The sequence below is a fragment of the Python bivittatus genome, unplaced genomic scaffold (assembly GCF_059951505.1).
Source record: "Python bivittatus isolate LINGU-HERP-01145 unplaced genomic scaffold, Pbiv_v1 ctg000000_np1212, whole genome shotgun sequence".
Lineage (NCBI taxonomy): Eukaryota > Metazoa > Chordata > Lepidosauria > Squamata > Pythonidae > Python > Python bivittatus.
This window is the reverse complement of record NW_028277028.1, coordinates 3,152,201-3,170,680: the sequence shown is the minus strand read 5'-3', so window position 1 is coordinate 3,170,680 and position 18,480 is coordinate 3,152,201. Positions and strand designations below refer to the sequence as shown.

The following is an 18,480-nucleotide window of genomic DNA, read 5'->3' as shown; positions in this document are numbered from 1 at the left end:
GGTGTGTCTCTTCAGTTTGAAGGGCATTGCAGGACATTAGCTACCCTTCAAAATGAACTACTTGTAATATTTATGAATATTGTTCTAAATAATACTGCTTACCTATTCCAGAGAAACTTACTGTAGATAGACAAGTCCAGATCTGAACTTGGACAATGGGATTTTCTGTAGCCACGATACACATTTAAGTGATTTATTGGATAAGGGCTGTTTCATATTTATGATCAAAGCATAGCTTATGTGCTGGTGTAGAATTGGCTAGTCTCTGGCCTCTAGTCCCTGTGGTAACATTTTTGCAGGTGTATCATATTCACACTTCATGTCAGTACATGTCAAGAAAATCCAGATTTACTCCAAATGCAGCAGAAAACAAGACAAAAAAAGTCTGAATTGGTTGGTGTAATTATTAGAAAATATAGATAGAAGACAAACCTTTCCTGTCAATCATGAATCAAATATACTAGTAGCCTGCCCCAGGAAAGTATAATACATTTATCTTTTTTTTTGGATTTTTTGCTGGCTAGCAGTGTATAGAGTACAGTAATTCATTTAAAATGCATACCTGTAAATGGGAAATTATGAGGGTCAGTTTCTACATTTGTCTTCTAACCAACTACTTCAGCTGTGGCAGTTTTATTTTTCTCTAGCAGTGTCTTATTTACAAAGCAAACTTAATTTCCTATCTCCTAAGTTGTTTATTTATTTATTTAATTTATTTATTACATTTCTCCCCACCCATCTCCCCTCAATGTTCCTAGATGTCGAAGTAAAAGTTTGCTTTTAAAAGAATTATTTATACATACACTGTTTCTGAACCCAGTCTATCACATGCTCTGTGTGTGTGTGTGTGTGTGCGCGCGCTTTAGTAGGATGTGTGATGTCTTTGTCCTTTACACTCTACATTTATTTCTGGAGGAATAGTGTATTTTCATACCAGTAGACACTCTTATTATCCCCAGAGCTGTTGGTCTCTGAATACTTTCAGTGCAGAAATAGGTCTGTTATAAATGATTTAACACCACATAATTGAAATGCGTGCATGTTCTCTTTCTAAGGCTGTTAAAGGCTTGCAAGAATCATTTAGTGCCAAATTAACATCACATATTTTTGTGCTAATCATAAAGGTAGTTCAGTTATATAATCTCTCTTTCACATGTGTTGTTGAGAAAAAAATATACGTAAAACACTTTCAGCCACATAGCGGTTTCTCCTATCCAACATGTTCTGCTACCTTTTTCATTCTGTTTTTGTATTCCTTTAAAATAATATTTGTTGCATTCTTAAAGGGCTATTTAGTCGTGATCACAAAATGGATTGTTCACCTACTGAAGCATAATACTAAACATCTGTTTCCTTCCAGCCTGCTTAAATAGTTTCAAGAAAACTTTATTTGACCAATGTTTAAAATGGAAATAGATGCTGGAATAGCATCTTGTATTCTTAAAGAATAATTGACTATTAAATCTGATCTTGATCTTTACTAAAATATTGATTATGAAGGATAAAATTGGGTTTGATGTAAGAGTGGGTTGATAGCTGGTTTGTAACAATAGTTGTAAAAAGAGGTTACTAGAAGTCAGGTAAATTGTTGCTGAAAAGATTTACTTAAAGTTGAAGACAGGTTCTTGATGGTGGGAATCTTAATGACAAGGGCTGAACATTTCATCTGTTCTTTGTCGTACATCTGCTTTGGGTTCTGATATAACCTGTTGTCTTGAAGAGAGGGCTGGAAAGAGAGGGCTTAGTATAAAGGAATTGAATAGTTTGGGGTTGTGCATATATGTCCATGTACTTATTCCTTAAATGAGAGATGGGGAAGAACTAAAAGAGGCAGTTTAGGTGCAACTGGGAGGAATTATAAGAATGGTAAGTGTGCAGGTGGAAGGTAAGTGGAAAGAAATACTAATAGTTGGAGGGATTTCATCTCAAGTGGCAACAGTAACTATGAGGATGAATGTTGCTAGAGTCATTTAAAGGTTTCTGACTCATCTGCACCTGTGTGAATTGGGCCATTTAATCAGGAACCACTTCCTGTTAAAATTTAACTGATATAAAAATAGGAGTAGGCAGGAAGAGGATGGAAGAAATCTTTTCAATTTAGTAGACTAAAAAAAAAAAGCAATCAAAATGCAAACATTTTTTAATCTTTCTCAGAGCTGTAAAATAAGTGGCATATGAATGCAACTTCTCTCATTCGCTTCTTTATGGACCATCTTATAATATTCATGTTGTTTTTAAGATTCTCAGACCAAAGCATTTTAACTGGATATTAATGGCATGTTATTTGTTACCAAAATCTAACATATCAATAATTAGAAAACAAAGCTTAGGGAGAAGGGAGTAAAATCTGATTTCTTAGCTGCTATGGGCAACTTGTGGGGAAAAATCCTCCTTCAGTATTTAAAACTATGGGTAAGGTTTGGCACTTTTACTTTAATTTTTTCATTATTACTTGCTTAATCTGATAAATCTTTATACCCAGGGATTCCCAGGATAGTATGGCAAACCCTTTTGAATGCTGTGAGATGAGATGGTGGTAATAATAAGAGTGACTGTGAGCATGTGTTAAAAAAAGGGAAGACATCAAAATGCACTACTAAGGATATGATTCTTTGCAGGAACAGGTTTGTTTCATTATCCCAGCTGACTTCTAGAAAAATGGTGGTCTCCCAAGTTTGCAAAGATCTTTTGGGTCTGCCTCATTCTAGTACTATCAGATCTAGAATTGTGGGCATTTGCAATCTGATTTTTAAAATTGTTTTTTGTATTTCTTTCTCTCTCCCCCCTCTTTGTCTAGTGGGAAGAAATTGGTGAGGTGGATGAAAATTATGCACCAATCCACACGTATCAAGTGTGTAGAGTGATGGAACAGAGTCAGAATAATTGGCTTTTGACAAGCTGGATCTCCAACAAAGGGGCCTCTCGGATCTTCATTGAACTGAAATTTACCCTTAGAGACTGTAACAGCCTTCCTGGAGGTCTTGGAACTTGCAAAGAGACTTTTAATATGTATTATTTTGAATCTGATTATGAAGATGGGAGGAATGTGAAAGAAAACCAATACATCAAGATTGATACCATTGCAGCAGATGAGAGTTTTACAGAATTAGATCTCGGAGATAGAGTCATGAAGCTGAATACAGAGGTGAGAGATGTTGGACCTCTGACCAAAAAGGGATTTTACCTTGCTTTCCAGGATGTGGGTGCCTGCATTGCACTGGTATCTGTGCGGGTCTATTATAAAAAGTGCCCTCTGGTGATTCGAAACCTTGCCATCTTTCCTGACACCATCACTGGAGCTGATTCTTCACAGCTACTAGAAGTCTTAGGGTCATGCGTGAACAATTCAGTGACTGATGAACCCCCAAGGATGCATTGCAGTGCTGAAGGGGAATGGCTGGTGCCAATTGGAAAATGCATATGTAAGGCAGGGTATGAAGAGAAGAACAGCACCTGCCAGGGTAAGGATTTAATGCCAGAAATAGTGTTGTTGATCTGTTTGGAAGATAAATATCAATCCTATTCATTCATTCATTCATTCATTCATTCATTCATTCATTCATTCATTCATTCATATATAGTTTTTCACATAAATATGCATTGTCACAGTGATATAGGTAAAACCTTGATTGCTATTTCCAGTATCCTAGTCTGTATCTGGCCAGCTTCTGTTCTGCATGCAGCACTCAGCCCCACAGCTTATGGAGCTGTTCTCTGCCACTTAGCTCATCAACTTGCATCTGGGAAGGGTGGAACAAAGTAATATTTGTTCTTTCTTCCAGGGACCAGATTAAAGCTTGTCATTTTCCCACTGGGTTGGTGCGTATGTGTGAGAAGGAATAAATATTTGTGAAAGAATGAGTGATTGGTTTGGATGAATGAAGCAGAATTGTGCATGTGATGTCTAGTGAGTGTGTCACAGCCTAACACACATAAACTCCCCTATTTTTGAGTGGAGGCATTTCAGTAATTCAGATACAATAAAAGTAATGATGCAGGCAATGTACATATATCTGCAAATCTGTCCTAACTTGTTTTATAACTCTGTTCTCAGGCTTTCATATTATAACTTGTTTATATTATGTCTAAAATAGCTAATGATGAGTTTGTAAATATATATTCCAATTTTGTTACAATCAACTCTCACTATAAAACTTTTTGATGCATAAAAGTTGATAACAGTAGAACATTACAAAAGAATGCAATAGAAATATCCTCAGTAATGGTGGAATCATGTATAAAGAAAGATGTGGGTTATACAGGTCCAGGTAATTTGATTTTAATTTATAGGCTAAATATTTAATTCATGCTTATAAATGTAGTGTACTATGAAATGTTCTACCCTGCAAAATAGCGAACAGAAATGGATGAAGGCAGTAAAATATAGATGCCACTTTTATAACTTGCAGGCAAGCAGCAGTACACCTCTACTGGTACATTCCTTTAAAATCTTGCCTACCTTTTTTTTTTTAGATTTTTTTTATCCTGCCTTTATTATTTTTATAAATAACTCAAGGTGGCAAACATACCTAATACTGCTTCCTCCTCCGATTTTTCCCACAACAGCAACCCTGTGCGGTGAGTTGGGCTGAGAGAGAGAGTGACTGGCCCAAAGTCACCCAGCCGGCTTTTGTGTCTAAGGTGGGACTAGAACTCACAGTCTCCTTGTTTCTAGCCTGAAGCCTTAACCACTAGATCAAATTGGCTTTAGGCTTTATTGGCAGTCTGGCTTTATTGATGTGGTAGATATGTAGACATCAGGTTTACATGTATATGTAAAAGCAACTATTACTTCATGTTATAAAAATACAAATTTATAGACACAGGACTTCAGTCTTCTGTAATTAAATCTATTCTACTACCAGCAAAGCCGTCTCTTATTTTATTAACTGTGGGTAATCATATGGTTCAGGGTTTGATATTGAGGCAGCTATGAGTGCCATGATGTTTGCCTTGCTACAAGATGATTAAAATTACAACTGGCTAAAATTTCACAAGATGAACAAATCTTTGAAACCTCTGTGTTTTTGGGGGGGGGGGGCTTGGGAACATTTTATTTTTAATTGTTTTTTAAAAATATACTTTTATATCTTGGCATTTACAACTTTGCATGAAGTAGCATAGTGATACCTCAGCTGTTGAACATTAAGAGGTGTGTAAGCATTCATATAGTTTTTGGAAATGAAATGAATTTATGAGTGGTCAAATATCTGCAAATTGCTCTGTTTCTTGTACATCATCATCTTCTGTAATTAAAGAAAAGAAAAAGAAAAGAAAAAGTTGATAAATGCCAGGGAATTTATACTGTAATCAAAGCAACTTGAGAGATGTGATCATATTATTCCTTGATCCTCTTTGAGAAAAATATGCTAATTAATATGCTGACTATTCATGAGGCATCTAGAGTTCTTGATGATTTGATAAATTTCAGAAACAGTGTTATAGCAAATGTGAATGAATTGTAGGACAAAATATGACAATAGTAGGATAAGCCAAAAACACATGAGCGAATGTTCCAACTTCTGAATTGCATCTTCAATAGCAAGGAGATTGCAACCAGTCCTTATTAAACACACTGTGAAGTTTCAGTATATGTGAAGTATAATTTTTGTTGTGTAAACTTCACTTTAAGATAAAAAAAAATGTTTCTCATTTTTAAAGCAATCCTGTACTGATTTACAAAAACAAGACATTTGAGCTTGTTTTTTAGATACTGTAAATAGTTAATTCCATCATATTTTTGTAAAAATAGATTCTTATAAAAAAAAACTGAGTGACCCTACATTGATTCTGCTAAAATTTCTAAAAAACTTGCAGAACTTCAGAAGCAACAGTGATGCCAATACTAAAGAGTTGAAATAAATGCTTACGTTGAATAAACAGCCAAGAAGTATTTTTTTCATAAATCAACCTTAGTTCTAAGGTCTATTAAAAAAAAAAAAACACTGTTTCAATAGAGCTAAGTTGGCCCAGTAGTCCAGTTTAGTCCCTCCTCCTGAAAGTTTTTCTAGTTATTTTTAAGCAGTATTATTCCATAAGGTAAACTTTTTATGAATAAAGTGATCAAATCGACATGTGTGATCCAATATTTTCCATATACGTCCTTCAGAAACAATTGAAAGTATTGAAACTGATCCCAGGATAAATTAAGGTTGAAATACTTGCCAAGATTTCAGTGGATCAAATATGAGTCTGCTGTAAAAGTGGAATTTCAATCCTTTTTTAAAAATTCAGATCACTTGACATTGTGTATTATGAGGATGCCTGCCACCAAAAAAAAAAAAAAAAATTAGCAAGAGAGAACATAAGCATAGTGAAGGGAAAAATAAGCCATTATGGTTTTTTTTTTTTAATGTTCTAAAGGTGACAGTGGTCATACTTGTTGCAAAACATCCTTGTTGCAAAACATGTGCCTCTATGAGACCAAATTATTACACAGAAGAGGCACAGTTCCTAATAATTTCTGGCACATTGGAAGAAAAGGGTCTGGTTTCAAGAATAGCTCAGTAGAAAAACTAGCTATCTAATTAGAAGCAAAAGGCAAAAATTTAGCAGCCTGGACCTGAAACTTCACCATTTACCATTTACCAGACTTTACCATTGTAAAGTTTGAAATTGGTAAGGCAGGAATCTCTGCCCATTCTATTTACCCATTTTGCAAACATGGGACAGATGGCAGAAATTTTCAGGGCCAAAAAATGGGTAGCCATGAAACTATTGACTGAAAAAGGTGGGATTCAAATCTTGGCACTAATATACTAAAAGGATAGGATGCCTGTATGTTGTTAATTGGAGAATGTCTTGGATATATGGCTTTCTAAATCCTTCTCTGCAGTAAGTCTGCTTAATTAATCTTCTTGAGTCTACAGTACTTGGGAATGCAGAGCAAGGAGAGAGTCTAACTGCTTGCCTGGTATGAAGCCTTGACAGGTGGAATAACAGACCATGAAAACATAAAAAGAATTTCAGTCATCTGAAAAACCTTTAGTAGCAGAACCCAAGGAAGCAATATAGTTTCCCATAGCCTTGGTAAATATTGAAGGCCCCACTCATGGGCCATATTCCTAGACTTGAAAAAAGCCTCTTCTTTCTAACCCTTAGTATAATATGAAAAGAACACTATGAATATGGATTGTTTAAGACCACATAATTGTCCTGCTGAACATGTATGCACTGTAACAAGTCATTTTTCACTTTAAATCTGGGGAATTCATAATAATTGAGGCTTATCAGCTACACAAAAAAGAGAAGACTGGAATACAGTATGCCCTTTCAGTATCTAGCTGATAATCTTGAAGTTAGGCCACTACTTCACATATTAAAGCTTCCATAAAGAAACTGGCTGGCTGTTTTCTGATTGCTTTGGAATCCAACAATGCATGTGTTGGAATAGTGCATCCCAGAATGTAAGAATGACGTGTTGGCCTGGAGGACTTATTAGTCTTCTGTGCCTGGCTGGTTCAATCTGGCAAGGTTGGTGCACTCCGGGCTCCATTGATTAAACCATGCCATCTGTCTGGACCATGGAAATGCACCTTCTCTGTAGCAGCATCTGCCCTCTGGAATGAGGTTCCCCCAAAATTTGAACCCTACTGGTATTTCAAAGGGCCTTAAAGATCTGGCTCCTCATCCAGGCCTTTGGCTAAGATGACTGATGCCCCTTTCTTCCTTTTTGTTCCCCTTTTTATTTTCTTTGCCATCGTTGTTCATTTGTCTTGTGCTGTTCTTGTGTTTTTTGTATTGTTCTTTGTTTTTAAATGTTTTTAACAATTGCAAACCCCCCAGAGTTGCTGGGAGTCAGGCGGCATATAAATTTAACAACAACAACAACAACATTTTCACAATGAGACCTCATGTATTCAGCAACATCCAATCTAATAGGGTTAACCACATCTTGAAAAAAAGTGAGCAAGACTTGAGGGGGTGCCTTCAAGTCAGTTTTTGACTCCTAGCAACTGCCTGGAGTAGTCACTGCAATTTTATTGGCAAGGCTTTTTGGAAGTGGTTTGCCATTGCCACTTCCTAGGGCTGAGAGAGAGTGACTGGCTCAAGGTCACCAGCTGGCTTCATGCCTAAAGTGGAACTAGAACTCCTGGTCTCTTGGTTTCTAGCCTGATGCCTTAACCACTACCCCAAACTGGCTCTAGTGCAAGACTTTAATCCTCCTGAATATCCTTGATATCCTTTCTCAGTAAGTTACAGGTTTGGTCTGAGAGTGAAGTATGTGGGCGGGGCCGATGGGGGGGAGGCTGGTTGAGTTTTCCTTTTGTCAGCCTTGGGAATCAACCAGATCAATCAGTCACAAACTCACTCTAATCACAAGTTTCTGGCTCCAGTAGTGACAATTAATCATTTATCAATGTTATAATGCTGCAGAATATTCTTAATTTTATTAATACTTTTTTGATTATATTGCCATCTTGACAGGACAGTCAGATTCTCTAACAATATAGTTTTCTATGTATTTTAATTATTTAATGCTTTCCTGTTGAATGGTGATCTGGTAAAAATCAAATCTCCTTTGAGTTAAGCTCAATTCCTGATGAGTACATTCATGTTATCATTTTGGCAACAATATTAAAATAGTTTACTATTGCATTCTTTCAGGATATGTTTTCAACTTTTAGTCTAGTCTATACCCCTGGTAGTTCCTGGTGGTTTCCTGTGCACATACAATTGGGTCTGCCTTCTCATAGCCAACAAACAAAAAAAAGGAGACTGCAGGATATTTGATGAGTATACCATTTTAAATATGGTAAAATATTGAATTTTTGACTGTAAGTGGAAGAATGCTGGTGGGGATGCATTTACCTTCTATATTATGATGTGCTTCTCTGTCAACATTCACCAATACAGATAGGAGTTACACAGAATGTTTCACACCTGGCTGCACATATTTATCCAGTCTAACCACGTACTTGCCAGTTTAACAAGAAATTCAATCAATCAATCAATCAACCAATCAATCAATCAGTCAGTTTTATTTCGGTCATAGGCCAGCATAGAACTAATAACATAAGTTACACTAAAATAGAAATAAAAATAAAAAGTCATATTGATAGAATGAAATAAGGTAAAGATAAAATTATTAAGGTAAAATTACAGAGTATAAGTATTAAAACGCAAAAGAATCCTATAAAATTACAATTAATTTTACAATGAATAATATAAGTAACTAGGACAGATAACTATAAAAGGACATAAGTAATACTAGAATTTATAAAGCACTACAAGAAAGTCTGTGTTCAGACATACTGTATATTCATTCACTCCATGGATATTCAAATGCTTTTTGCCAAGACCTGTTTCTTTTATGATGACAATGTAGGTCTTTGCAGGAAAATTCTCTTAACTGACAAGTAACTCAAGGCCACTGGTTTCATGTGGAATATAAACAACCCCAAAATGTCTGTGAGGAAGGTGTGCTCTTACAGATACCTTTGAAATGTGCCTGCTAATCTGTAGTCAATACAATTCCTAAAATATTTTTATCATGCTACATATGAATGGTTTAACAATTTAAAATTTTCTTTAAACAATTGTCCAGAACAGTGGAATTACATTTGGCTCAAGAACACTACCACGGATCTACTTTTCCCTGCTGCTGTATTAATATTATCCCCTCCCCCTCTTTTTAGAGAGCAGAGAGCTTTTGGAATGGCTGTTAAAAATAGCAGTTTTGCCCAAGGTGTCCTCTTTTGAATATGTGAAGAAGTATGGTTTGTGATTGTCTAAAAAACAACCAACAACCAACCCACGGATGATTCTTTCTGGACATTTTCAAAGAAAATAGTAGTAGTTTATACAGGCATGTTTCTTTAAAGAAGTATTTTTTAACCATTCTGCATCATACTCTTTGGTTCTTCTTGTATACAGGTAGTCCCCAGTTTAAGAACAAGTTCTGTTCCCAAGGTCTGTCTTTAAGTCGAATATGTATGTAAGCTGAAACAGTATTATTGTATAATACTGTATAAATAGTATTGTGTAATTAACTCAAACCATTGTTTGAGTATTGTGTAATTAACTCGAATCATTGTGTATCTAATTCGAATTTTGCTACAATAGGCTTCGTTCTTAACTATGGGTCATCCATAAACCAGGCGTTCTTAACCTGGGGACTACCTGTAAATGTAAGCACCTTAAACTAAGTTGATTGTTTTCCTTCTGGCTTGCATTAAAATATGTTTTTCTCCTATGGGTAGATTAGTAATAGCTGGCATGTGATTAAGGAATTTCTAGGCAAACTTGAGATAATCCTGAGATAATGAACAAAGCTTGTTGCCAGGCAGGATGGCAAAATATGACCTAGTATGGCTGCTAAAATGCACCTCCAGAATAAGCAAACATTATTAATGGTAGGTTGATTTATCTGATCATTCATGGATCAGGTGATTGCTTAAATTTCTTCTACTGCATGACACTACTGGATACTAACAGCAGATGAATTTCCACTCAGTCTGGTTTATATAAGTTTTAGTAGCAACCAAGGAATTGGTTCAAATTGTTCCTTTAATGGGGTTGGTTGTGGGGAATAGATTGAGAACTTATGGTTGACTTGCAGAAGCTAGTTAAAGCCATAAAGATTTGCAAACTTTACGGCATTAACTGAATCACTCTGCAAACATAACACAATGATAATCGAAAACTTTTATTAGCAGTGTGCTCATGTTAGCAGCAATGCATATCAGAAGCTGCTTTTTAAACATTTTTCATATCAGGAAGAAGATAATAAAATATAAGCTCTAAAATTTTTGCCAGGTTAGGTTTTTAAAACCTTTTTTAAATAAATGGTGTTGAAATTCTTGCTCATTCTCATGAACATATGGCTGCAATTACAATCTCTTTTGGCTAAAACTCTTAAATGGTAGTGATGTGCTCAATCCATCATTTTGTTGGCAGTGCATTTGGAGGAGGAAGCTGAGCAAATTCCACAACTCAAGTCAGTACATGTGGCATGGAGCAAATCTCATTATATGATTGACCTCTAATTTTTCATAGAGCAGGTCATCACATTGTGGTTACTTAATGAAGAGAAAAAATGTATTTTACACTTGTTCCACAACATGAACCACTTGGAATGGTATAATTTGTAATTGCATGTTGACCAGCAATGAACTGTTACTAATTTAGGAAACTATTAGTAATTATTGTTATAAGTCAGCTTTTTGTAATAGATATTAAAAATATTCAGGCATACTGACTGGCTACGGCTGAAATCAGTAGTAACCCACTGCCACATCTCTGCTCTACTTATGCTTGCAATATGATGCAGATCTTCATAGGATCATAGAGTGGAAGTCACCTTAAAGCATCTAGTCCAGCATTCCTGATAAATGCCTATCCAGCTTCTTTTTATACACCTCCAGTGAAGAAGAGTATACCACCCCCTAAAGAGGTCTGAACTATTAGGATTCAGACTTAACATTAGGATCTATTTCTTTGTAATTTAAACCCCCTGATTCCTGTTCTGTCTTCTGTAAGGACTCTGAACAATTCTCCCCCAGCTTCTATGTGACAGCCCATGAGATACTTAAAAACAAGCTATTATGTCTCCTTGCAATCTTCTCTTATCCAGGCTAAATATACATGGTGTCTCCAACTCCTCCTCCTAGTTTTTTCCCTTCAGGCTACTTACCATCCTGGTTCTCCTCTGAACATGCTTAGGGCCCTTCCCTAAGTGTGGGATCCAGAATCAGGTACAATATTCTAGACAGGGTCTGCACAAGAAAGAATAAAGAGAAAGAGTGACTTGATCTTGACATCCTGCTTCTATTGATACAATTGATTGCATTAATTCTTTTTGCTCCAAATTCCTTTCACAGGTTGGTTGGTTGATTATTTATCAAACTTGTATCCTGCTGTAATTACACAATGCTTGGCTTACAGGGTAAGAATATGCAATGGAGTATAAAACACTGACATAGGACAAATGAACCCTCAACACAGTGCATGGCATCAGGCCCCAAAAACCCTCTGGTAGAGCTCTGTCTTCAACTTTTTCTGGAAGATGGACAACATCAGAAATAAATTTCCAGTGGAAGATAATTCCAGAGGGCTAGCCCCATCACCAAAAAACAATACTTCTGGCCTTCACCCACCTGACCTCCCAAAAGTGAGGGGCGGTGGGTAATGGTAATGCTGCATAATATGGTCTGCCTCATTCTATACTCATGCCTTTGATTTTTCTTATACAATGTAGGGTTTTGTACTTGTTCTTGTTGAAGTGCATCTTGCTGATTTGTACTCATTGTTTCAGTTTGTGAAGATCCTTCTGAACCTTGATATTGACTGCTGTGGTGCTTTGCTGTCACCCTATCTTTGTTTAACATGCAAATCTAAAAAATCTAAGCCCTCATTTAAGTCATTTAACTTACATTTCTTAGAGAGCACAGGGCCCAGAACACAGCCCTGTGGCACAATACTCAAAGCTTCCAGCTTGATACGGAGCCACTGACATACACTCACTGAGATTGTTCAACAAGCTCTGCATTCATCTAACGGTAACAGAATCCAGCTCACTTTTTGTTATCTTCTATAATGGGGTCTCAGGGGAGTCTTTGTGAAATGCTTTGTTGAACACCATGTTCCCTGTACTCTTGTGATTAACTAAACTGATCAATTGATCAAAAATGGAGATCAGGTTGGTTTAGCATGACTTAACCTTGATAAACCCATGCTGGCTTATGCCAAACATTGCATTGCTTTCTAAATGCTCATAAACTGACTGCTTAATAATCTATTCTAGAATTTTGTTCAGTATCAGTGTCAAGCTGACCAGGTTGTAGTTACTGCGGTCTCCCCCCCGCCCCCCTTTTTGAAGATAGGAACAACATTATGCCTTTCCTCTGTGATTTCTCATACATCACAGAAAGGAGCTCCAAAATGGCATTTGCAAGTTCCTTCAAGATTCTCAGATGTAATAGGTCTGGTCCTAGAGATTTAAGTCTTTTCATACTAGCCGGGTGTTCCCACTCCATCTCCTCACTTTTCTTGGGTTGCCATTTCCTTCTTGTGAAAATTGTACTGCTTAGGTCCATTTGAACACAGTTCTGCTCTGGCGAGAAAACTGAAGCAAAGTAGGGGTTAAGAAGCTCCACCCTCTCCTTGTCACCTATCCTACCACCTTCTCCAAGCAGTGGGGCCAGCCCTTCCTTTTTCTTCTAGCCATAGACAAGAAAGCCCTTTCTGTTGCTTTTAATTTCCTACATGAGTGTACATTTCTTTCATGCTTCAGCCTTTCCGACATATGTTAAGGCCTTTCTGATGTTGTTTAATGCCCAGTTTCTACTGTATACAAGTATGTGACTATTGTAATTCCCAGTCTTTCCTTATTTGTTTTGATGTACTTCTGGCCTTTCTCCAAAACTGTTCTGAGAAGTTCAAGAAATAGGACTTAAAGCTGGCCAAGGGCACATGCTGAAACTCTGTTATGTTAACCTAAACCCTGTACTCTACAGGCACAGGTATAGTCCAAAGCCTTGTATAGCTTTATATACACACACTGCCTTTTTAAGGAAGAATTTTTGGGCTTCTGAATTTAAAACTAACCAAGCAGACCAGTTAAAGTCAATTGCTCCAGTATATAAACTGTCCATCTATATACTTGAGAGATAATAATTCCTGACATTTGTATGACCATATCTAAATCAGTTTTACATGCCACCTCTCCCTGGGATATAAACCACCAGAGCTAGTTTACCAGGAGCAAGTCTGCTATTCCATGACTCCTGTACTTTACTATGAGATAATAAGTAAAATAAATGGAGATGGGATGAAATCTGTCACAAAAACTGGGATCATCAGGGACTGATTGAATCAGTGCCAATGGTGTTTAAGTATAATCTTTAAATGTTTAACCTTTTATTCAGTTTCACACAAGGGACAAGGGACTATACATTTTTATGGGTGTTGGGACAGAGAGTCAAGGAAGGTTTTACCTATAGGGACATGTTGCACTGAGAACAAAATCTGTAATATTGTAATAATACAATCTCTGCTGAGCTGTAATACTGATAATCCAGCCTCTACTGAGGGTGTGAATGCAGTGTGGTTGTGGGCAGAGCATCATTGTACATTGTGGGTTTTGGTCATAAGTAGCAGTTTGATTTGGATGTTCCATGTATGGAATGGAAACAGGTTTGGCTATCTAATCTTTAAAAGGTTTGAAACTTTGACCTATAAAGGCTTAGGCAATAACAAATATTTTATTCTAGCCTTGAAGATGACACTTATCTCTTGGATTTCATGCTGTAACAGATTAACCCACTTTACCTCTCTAGAAATTGAAATGTAAATCTAAGGAATATATTTCTGTACATTCTAATGTTTTTCTCACTTAACTCTTAATAGTATCAGATTTATTTTTGGATATGATGGGAGCTGTAGCCAAATACATGTGGAGAACACCAACATGGAGAAGGCTGGCATATTGTTTAGTGATTAATGAAAATGATAATCCTCCTACATCACCTTTAGTACTCCATGGACAACTGATCTGATATGGGTGTCTGCTTTTGGCTTGCTAGTATGGACAACGTTAGTTTCCTTGAAAGCCTGTCTTAAATCAGCTTTAGCTAAGTAAAAGTGTACTGGTTGGCATTATTAAAATTTTCAGTTGTTGAATTTAGTTGTATGCAAGTTGATTTGATAAATTAATTCAATAAATTAGGTTGAGTAACGGATTCACATTTCTTTAATCAAGGTTTAGCAATAATGACAGAGAACTATTTATAAAAATTAATAAGTACTGTATTGTTAAAAAAAAAATCCTTAATCCCTTGAGAGTAGTTGAAGTTTTGAAGTTTCATAGGAAAGATGTCACTTTAAAATGTTTAGCAAAATTGATTATTGCTTCTATAATGGAAGAAAATCAGTGGCCAGAAAAGTCAAGGTCATAACCTTACGTATGTGTTTTTAATGCTGTTTGGGACATATCCTGAAACAATCTCTGATCTATTTCTTGGTGCTTTCCTGTGTGTGTGTGTGTGTAGGTACATTCACACAGATAAAAACATACATTCCTATGTTTTGATTGAATTGTAGTAGTCTGAAGCCCAGAGTCTAGTCATGTTAGTAATAGAAAGAAGATTGCACCCTAAGGTATTGTACAAAAACAGGTCAAGTTAGAGGTTAAAAAAAGTCTGTTTTAATTTGTTCTGCTGGGAATTAATTGCATAGTTTGGAAAAACATTGGTGGAAACACTCTGTACATGGAAAGTACTGTGTCTAGAAATAGTACCAGTGGAAACATGAGCCATCATTAATAACTTGGGTGCATTTTTTCCTATTAAAATGGAAATGACTGGAAGAACACTATATTATTTTATAAATATCATGACCTGAAGTTCCTAATTAACTTTAATTATACACTTTCCATAACATCCTCATCCAATTTGCTCCATTGTTGGCTGTTAGAGGATGTGCAATTTGCATCCCTGTAGAAAAATGTCTTAAGTTCAGCAAAGGAACAGAATGAATTGTAACTATGGAAAATACTGTAGATTCTAAAATGCTAGTATAACATTTTAGCTGCCAGCCTGGTGAGGCTCTCCTTCCCTATCTTAACTGCTGCTGGACGAATTGGTAGGTTCAACATTCTAGGTCTGAAACAACCAAGGCTCCCCAGATTGATTTTCTTTTTTTGCTTATTAATTCTTTTGGTGTATATTAAAAAAATTGTATTACTTTTCTAATTAATTAGTATTTCTTCTAAGCAAAATTATATTGCTAATTTAGGATAGCCAATCATCTAGGTGCCCATGTTGAGTCAAGACTGGTTCATGGGTTTTATTTTTATTTCTTTGCCACAAATGGATATTAATGATATCTGTGGATTACTAACTTTTGTGGCTATATTTGCAAACTTTATTTCAGTTGTCTTCTCACAGGTAAGACCCTTGGAAGTAACTGTTTTTTTAATGAACCACTTTGAAAAAGGGTGGTATGACATCCTGAGATTGCTTTTTGTCATACTTAGTTCCACCAAGTTCCACCTCTTTTTGCATTTTTCACTCCCATCCATCCATCCATCCGATATATATATATATATATATCCATCTTGCTGTAATGGAGAAGAGCAAGAAGGTAGAAACCAGAATATACAGGAAAGGATAGAGAGATCTCAGTCAAATTGTAGAAGGTAATTTGCTCTGAACTTAGAAAAATAGGTTTCAAATTATAGAGAGACAAGTGTGCTGATCATGTGTGCTTAAAAAGGGACAGACTCTACCTGCTTTGCTTATTATGATTTGATCTGTGTATCTTCATATAAATAATGCTTGCTAATGCGACATAAAGGTGGTCCTAACACATTTTAAGCAAAACCCCTTCATCAGATTGATTTGTTTTATCATTTGGTAAGCCTACCTGCATTGAAAGATTAATTTTAGAAGGTTAAAATTGCCTAACCTGTTGCCCTAAAGATTAGTGTGATTTTGTCTCCTATTATCTGTTTTTTACACAGCTTTCTTTAACACGAGAAAATGTGAGCCAGGTATGAGGCAATCAGATTATTTTCAGTTTTAGTCTGAAAAACTTGCTTTCCGTTCTTAAATTGCTAGTTGTCATCTATTATAATTAGACATTATTTTTGTTCACTTATTGCAACATTTTGGACTGATTAATGTCTTCCTGATATTTCAGTTAAATTTTCATTTGTATCAAATGCTTCAAATATATTTGTTTTTTGTTGTTTAGTCGTTAAGTCGTGTCCGACTCTTCGTGACCCCATGAACCATATTGCGCCAGGCCTTCCTGTCCTTCACTGCCTCCCTGAGTTTGCTCAGTTTCATGTTCATTGCTTCAGTGATGCTATCTAACCATCTCATCCTCTGCCGTCCTCTTCTCCTTTTGCCTTCAATCTTTCCCAGCATCAAGGTCTTCTCCAAAGAGATCTCTCTTCGCATTAGGTGACCAAAGTATCTGAGCTTGAGCTTCATTATCGATCCTTCCAATGAGCAATCAGGGTTGATTTCCTTTAAGATTGACTGGTTTGACCTCCTAGCAGTCCAGGGGACTCTCAAGAGTCTTCTCCAGCACCACAGTTCAAAGGCATCAATTCTTCAGCGCTCAGCCTTTTTTATGGTCCAGCTCTCACAGCCATACATTACTACTGGAAAAACCATAGCTTTGACTATGCGGATCTTTGTCGGCAAGGTGACGTCTCTGCTTTTTAATATGCTATCTAGGCTTGCCATAGCTTTCCTCCCAAGGAGCAAGCGTCTTTTAATTTCATGGCTGCAGTCTCCATCTGCGGTGATCTTGGAGCCCAAATAAATGAAGTCTGTTACTGCTTCCATTTCTACCCCTTCTATTTGCCAGGAATTGATGGGTCCAGATGCCATGATCTTAGTTTTTTTAATGTTGAGTTTCAAGCCAGCTTTTGCACTCTCCTCTTTCACCCTCATCAAGAGGCTCTTTAGTTCTTCTTCACTTTCTGCCATTAGGGTGGTATCGTCCGCATATCTGAGGTTGTTGATGATTCTCCCTGCAATCTTAATTCCGGCTTGTGATTCTTCCAGCCTGGCATTTCTCATGATGTACTCTGCATATAGGTTAAATAAGCAGGGTGACAGTATACAGCCTTGTCGTACACCTTTCCCTATTTTGAACCAATCGGTTGTTCCATGACCGGTTCTAACTGTTGCTTCTTGGCCCGCATACAGATTTCTCAGGAGACAGGTAAGGTGGTCTGGTACTCCCATCTCTTTAAGAATTTGCCACAGTTTGTTGTGATCCACACAATCAAAGGCTTTTGCATAGTCAATGAAGCAGAAGTAGATATTTTTCTGGAACTCTTGTGCTTTCTCCATGATTCAGCGAATGTTGGCGATTTGATCTCTAGTTCCTCTGCCTCTTCGAAACTCAGCTTGTACATCTGGTAGTTCTCGGTTCATGTATTGCTGAAGCCTAGCTTGTAGGATTTTGAGCATAACCTTGCTAGCATGTGAAATGAGTGCAATTGTGCGATAGTTTGAGTATTCTTTGGCATTGCCCTTCTTTGGAATTGGAACATAAACTGACTTTTTCCAATCCCGTGGCCACTGTTGCGTTTTCCAAACTTGCTGGCATATTGAGTGCAGCACTTTAACACCATCATCTTTTAGTATTTTAAATAACTCAGCTGGAATACTGTCATCTCCACTAGCTTTGTTGTTAGCAATGCTTCCTAAGGCCCACTTGACTTCACTCTCTAGGATGTCTGGCTCAAGGTCAGTGATCACACCAGCGTGGACATCAGGGACATTAAGATCTTTCTTGTATAGTTCTTCTGTGTATTCTTGCCACCTTTTCTTAATCTCTTCTGCTTCTGTTAGGTCCCTGCCTTTTTTATCCTTTATCATGCCCATCTTTGCACTAAATGTTCCTTTCATATCTCCAATTTTCTTGTAGAGATCTCTAGTCTTCCCCATTCTATTGTTTTCCTCAATTTCTTTGCATTGTTCATTTAAGAAGGCCTTCTTATCTCTCCTTGCTATTCTC

General features: G+C 36.7%; 1 protein-coding gene across 2 annotated transcripts in view; it reads left to right on the top strand.

The window, feature by feature from the left end:
• Window positions 1–2,848: 2,848 nt before the first annotated feature.
• EPHA5 (EPH receptor A5) overlaps window positions 2,849–18,480 on the top strand; it is a 208,917-nt gene continuing 193,285 nt past the window's right edge. For both annotated transcript variants that reach the window (XM_088134025.1, XM_088133984.1), the window contains exon 1: window positions 2,849–3,461. In XM_088134025.1, the coding sequence (XP_087990151.1) occupies window positions 2,864–3,461 (598 nt within the window). In that variant the 5' untranslated portion in view covers window positions 2,849–2,863. The remainder of the gene's footprint in view (window positions 3,462–18,480) is intronic.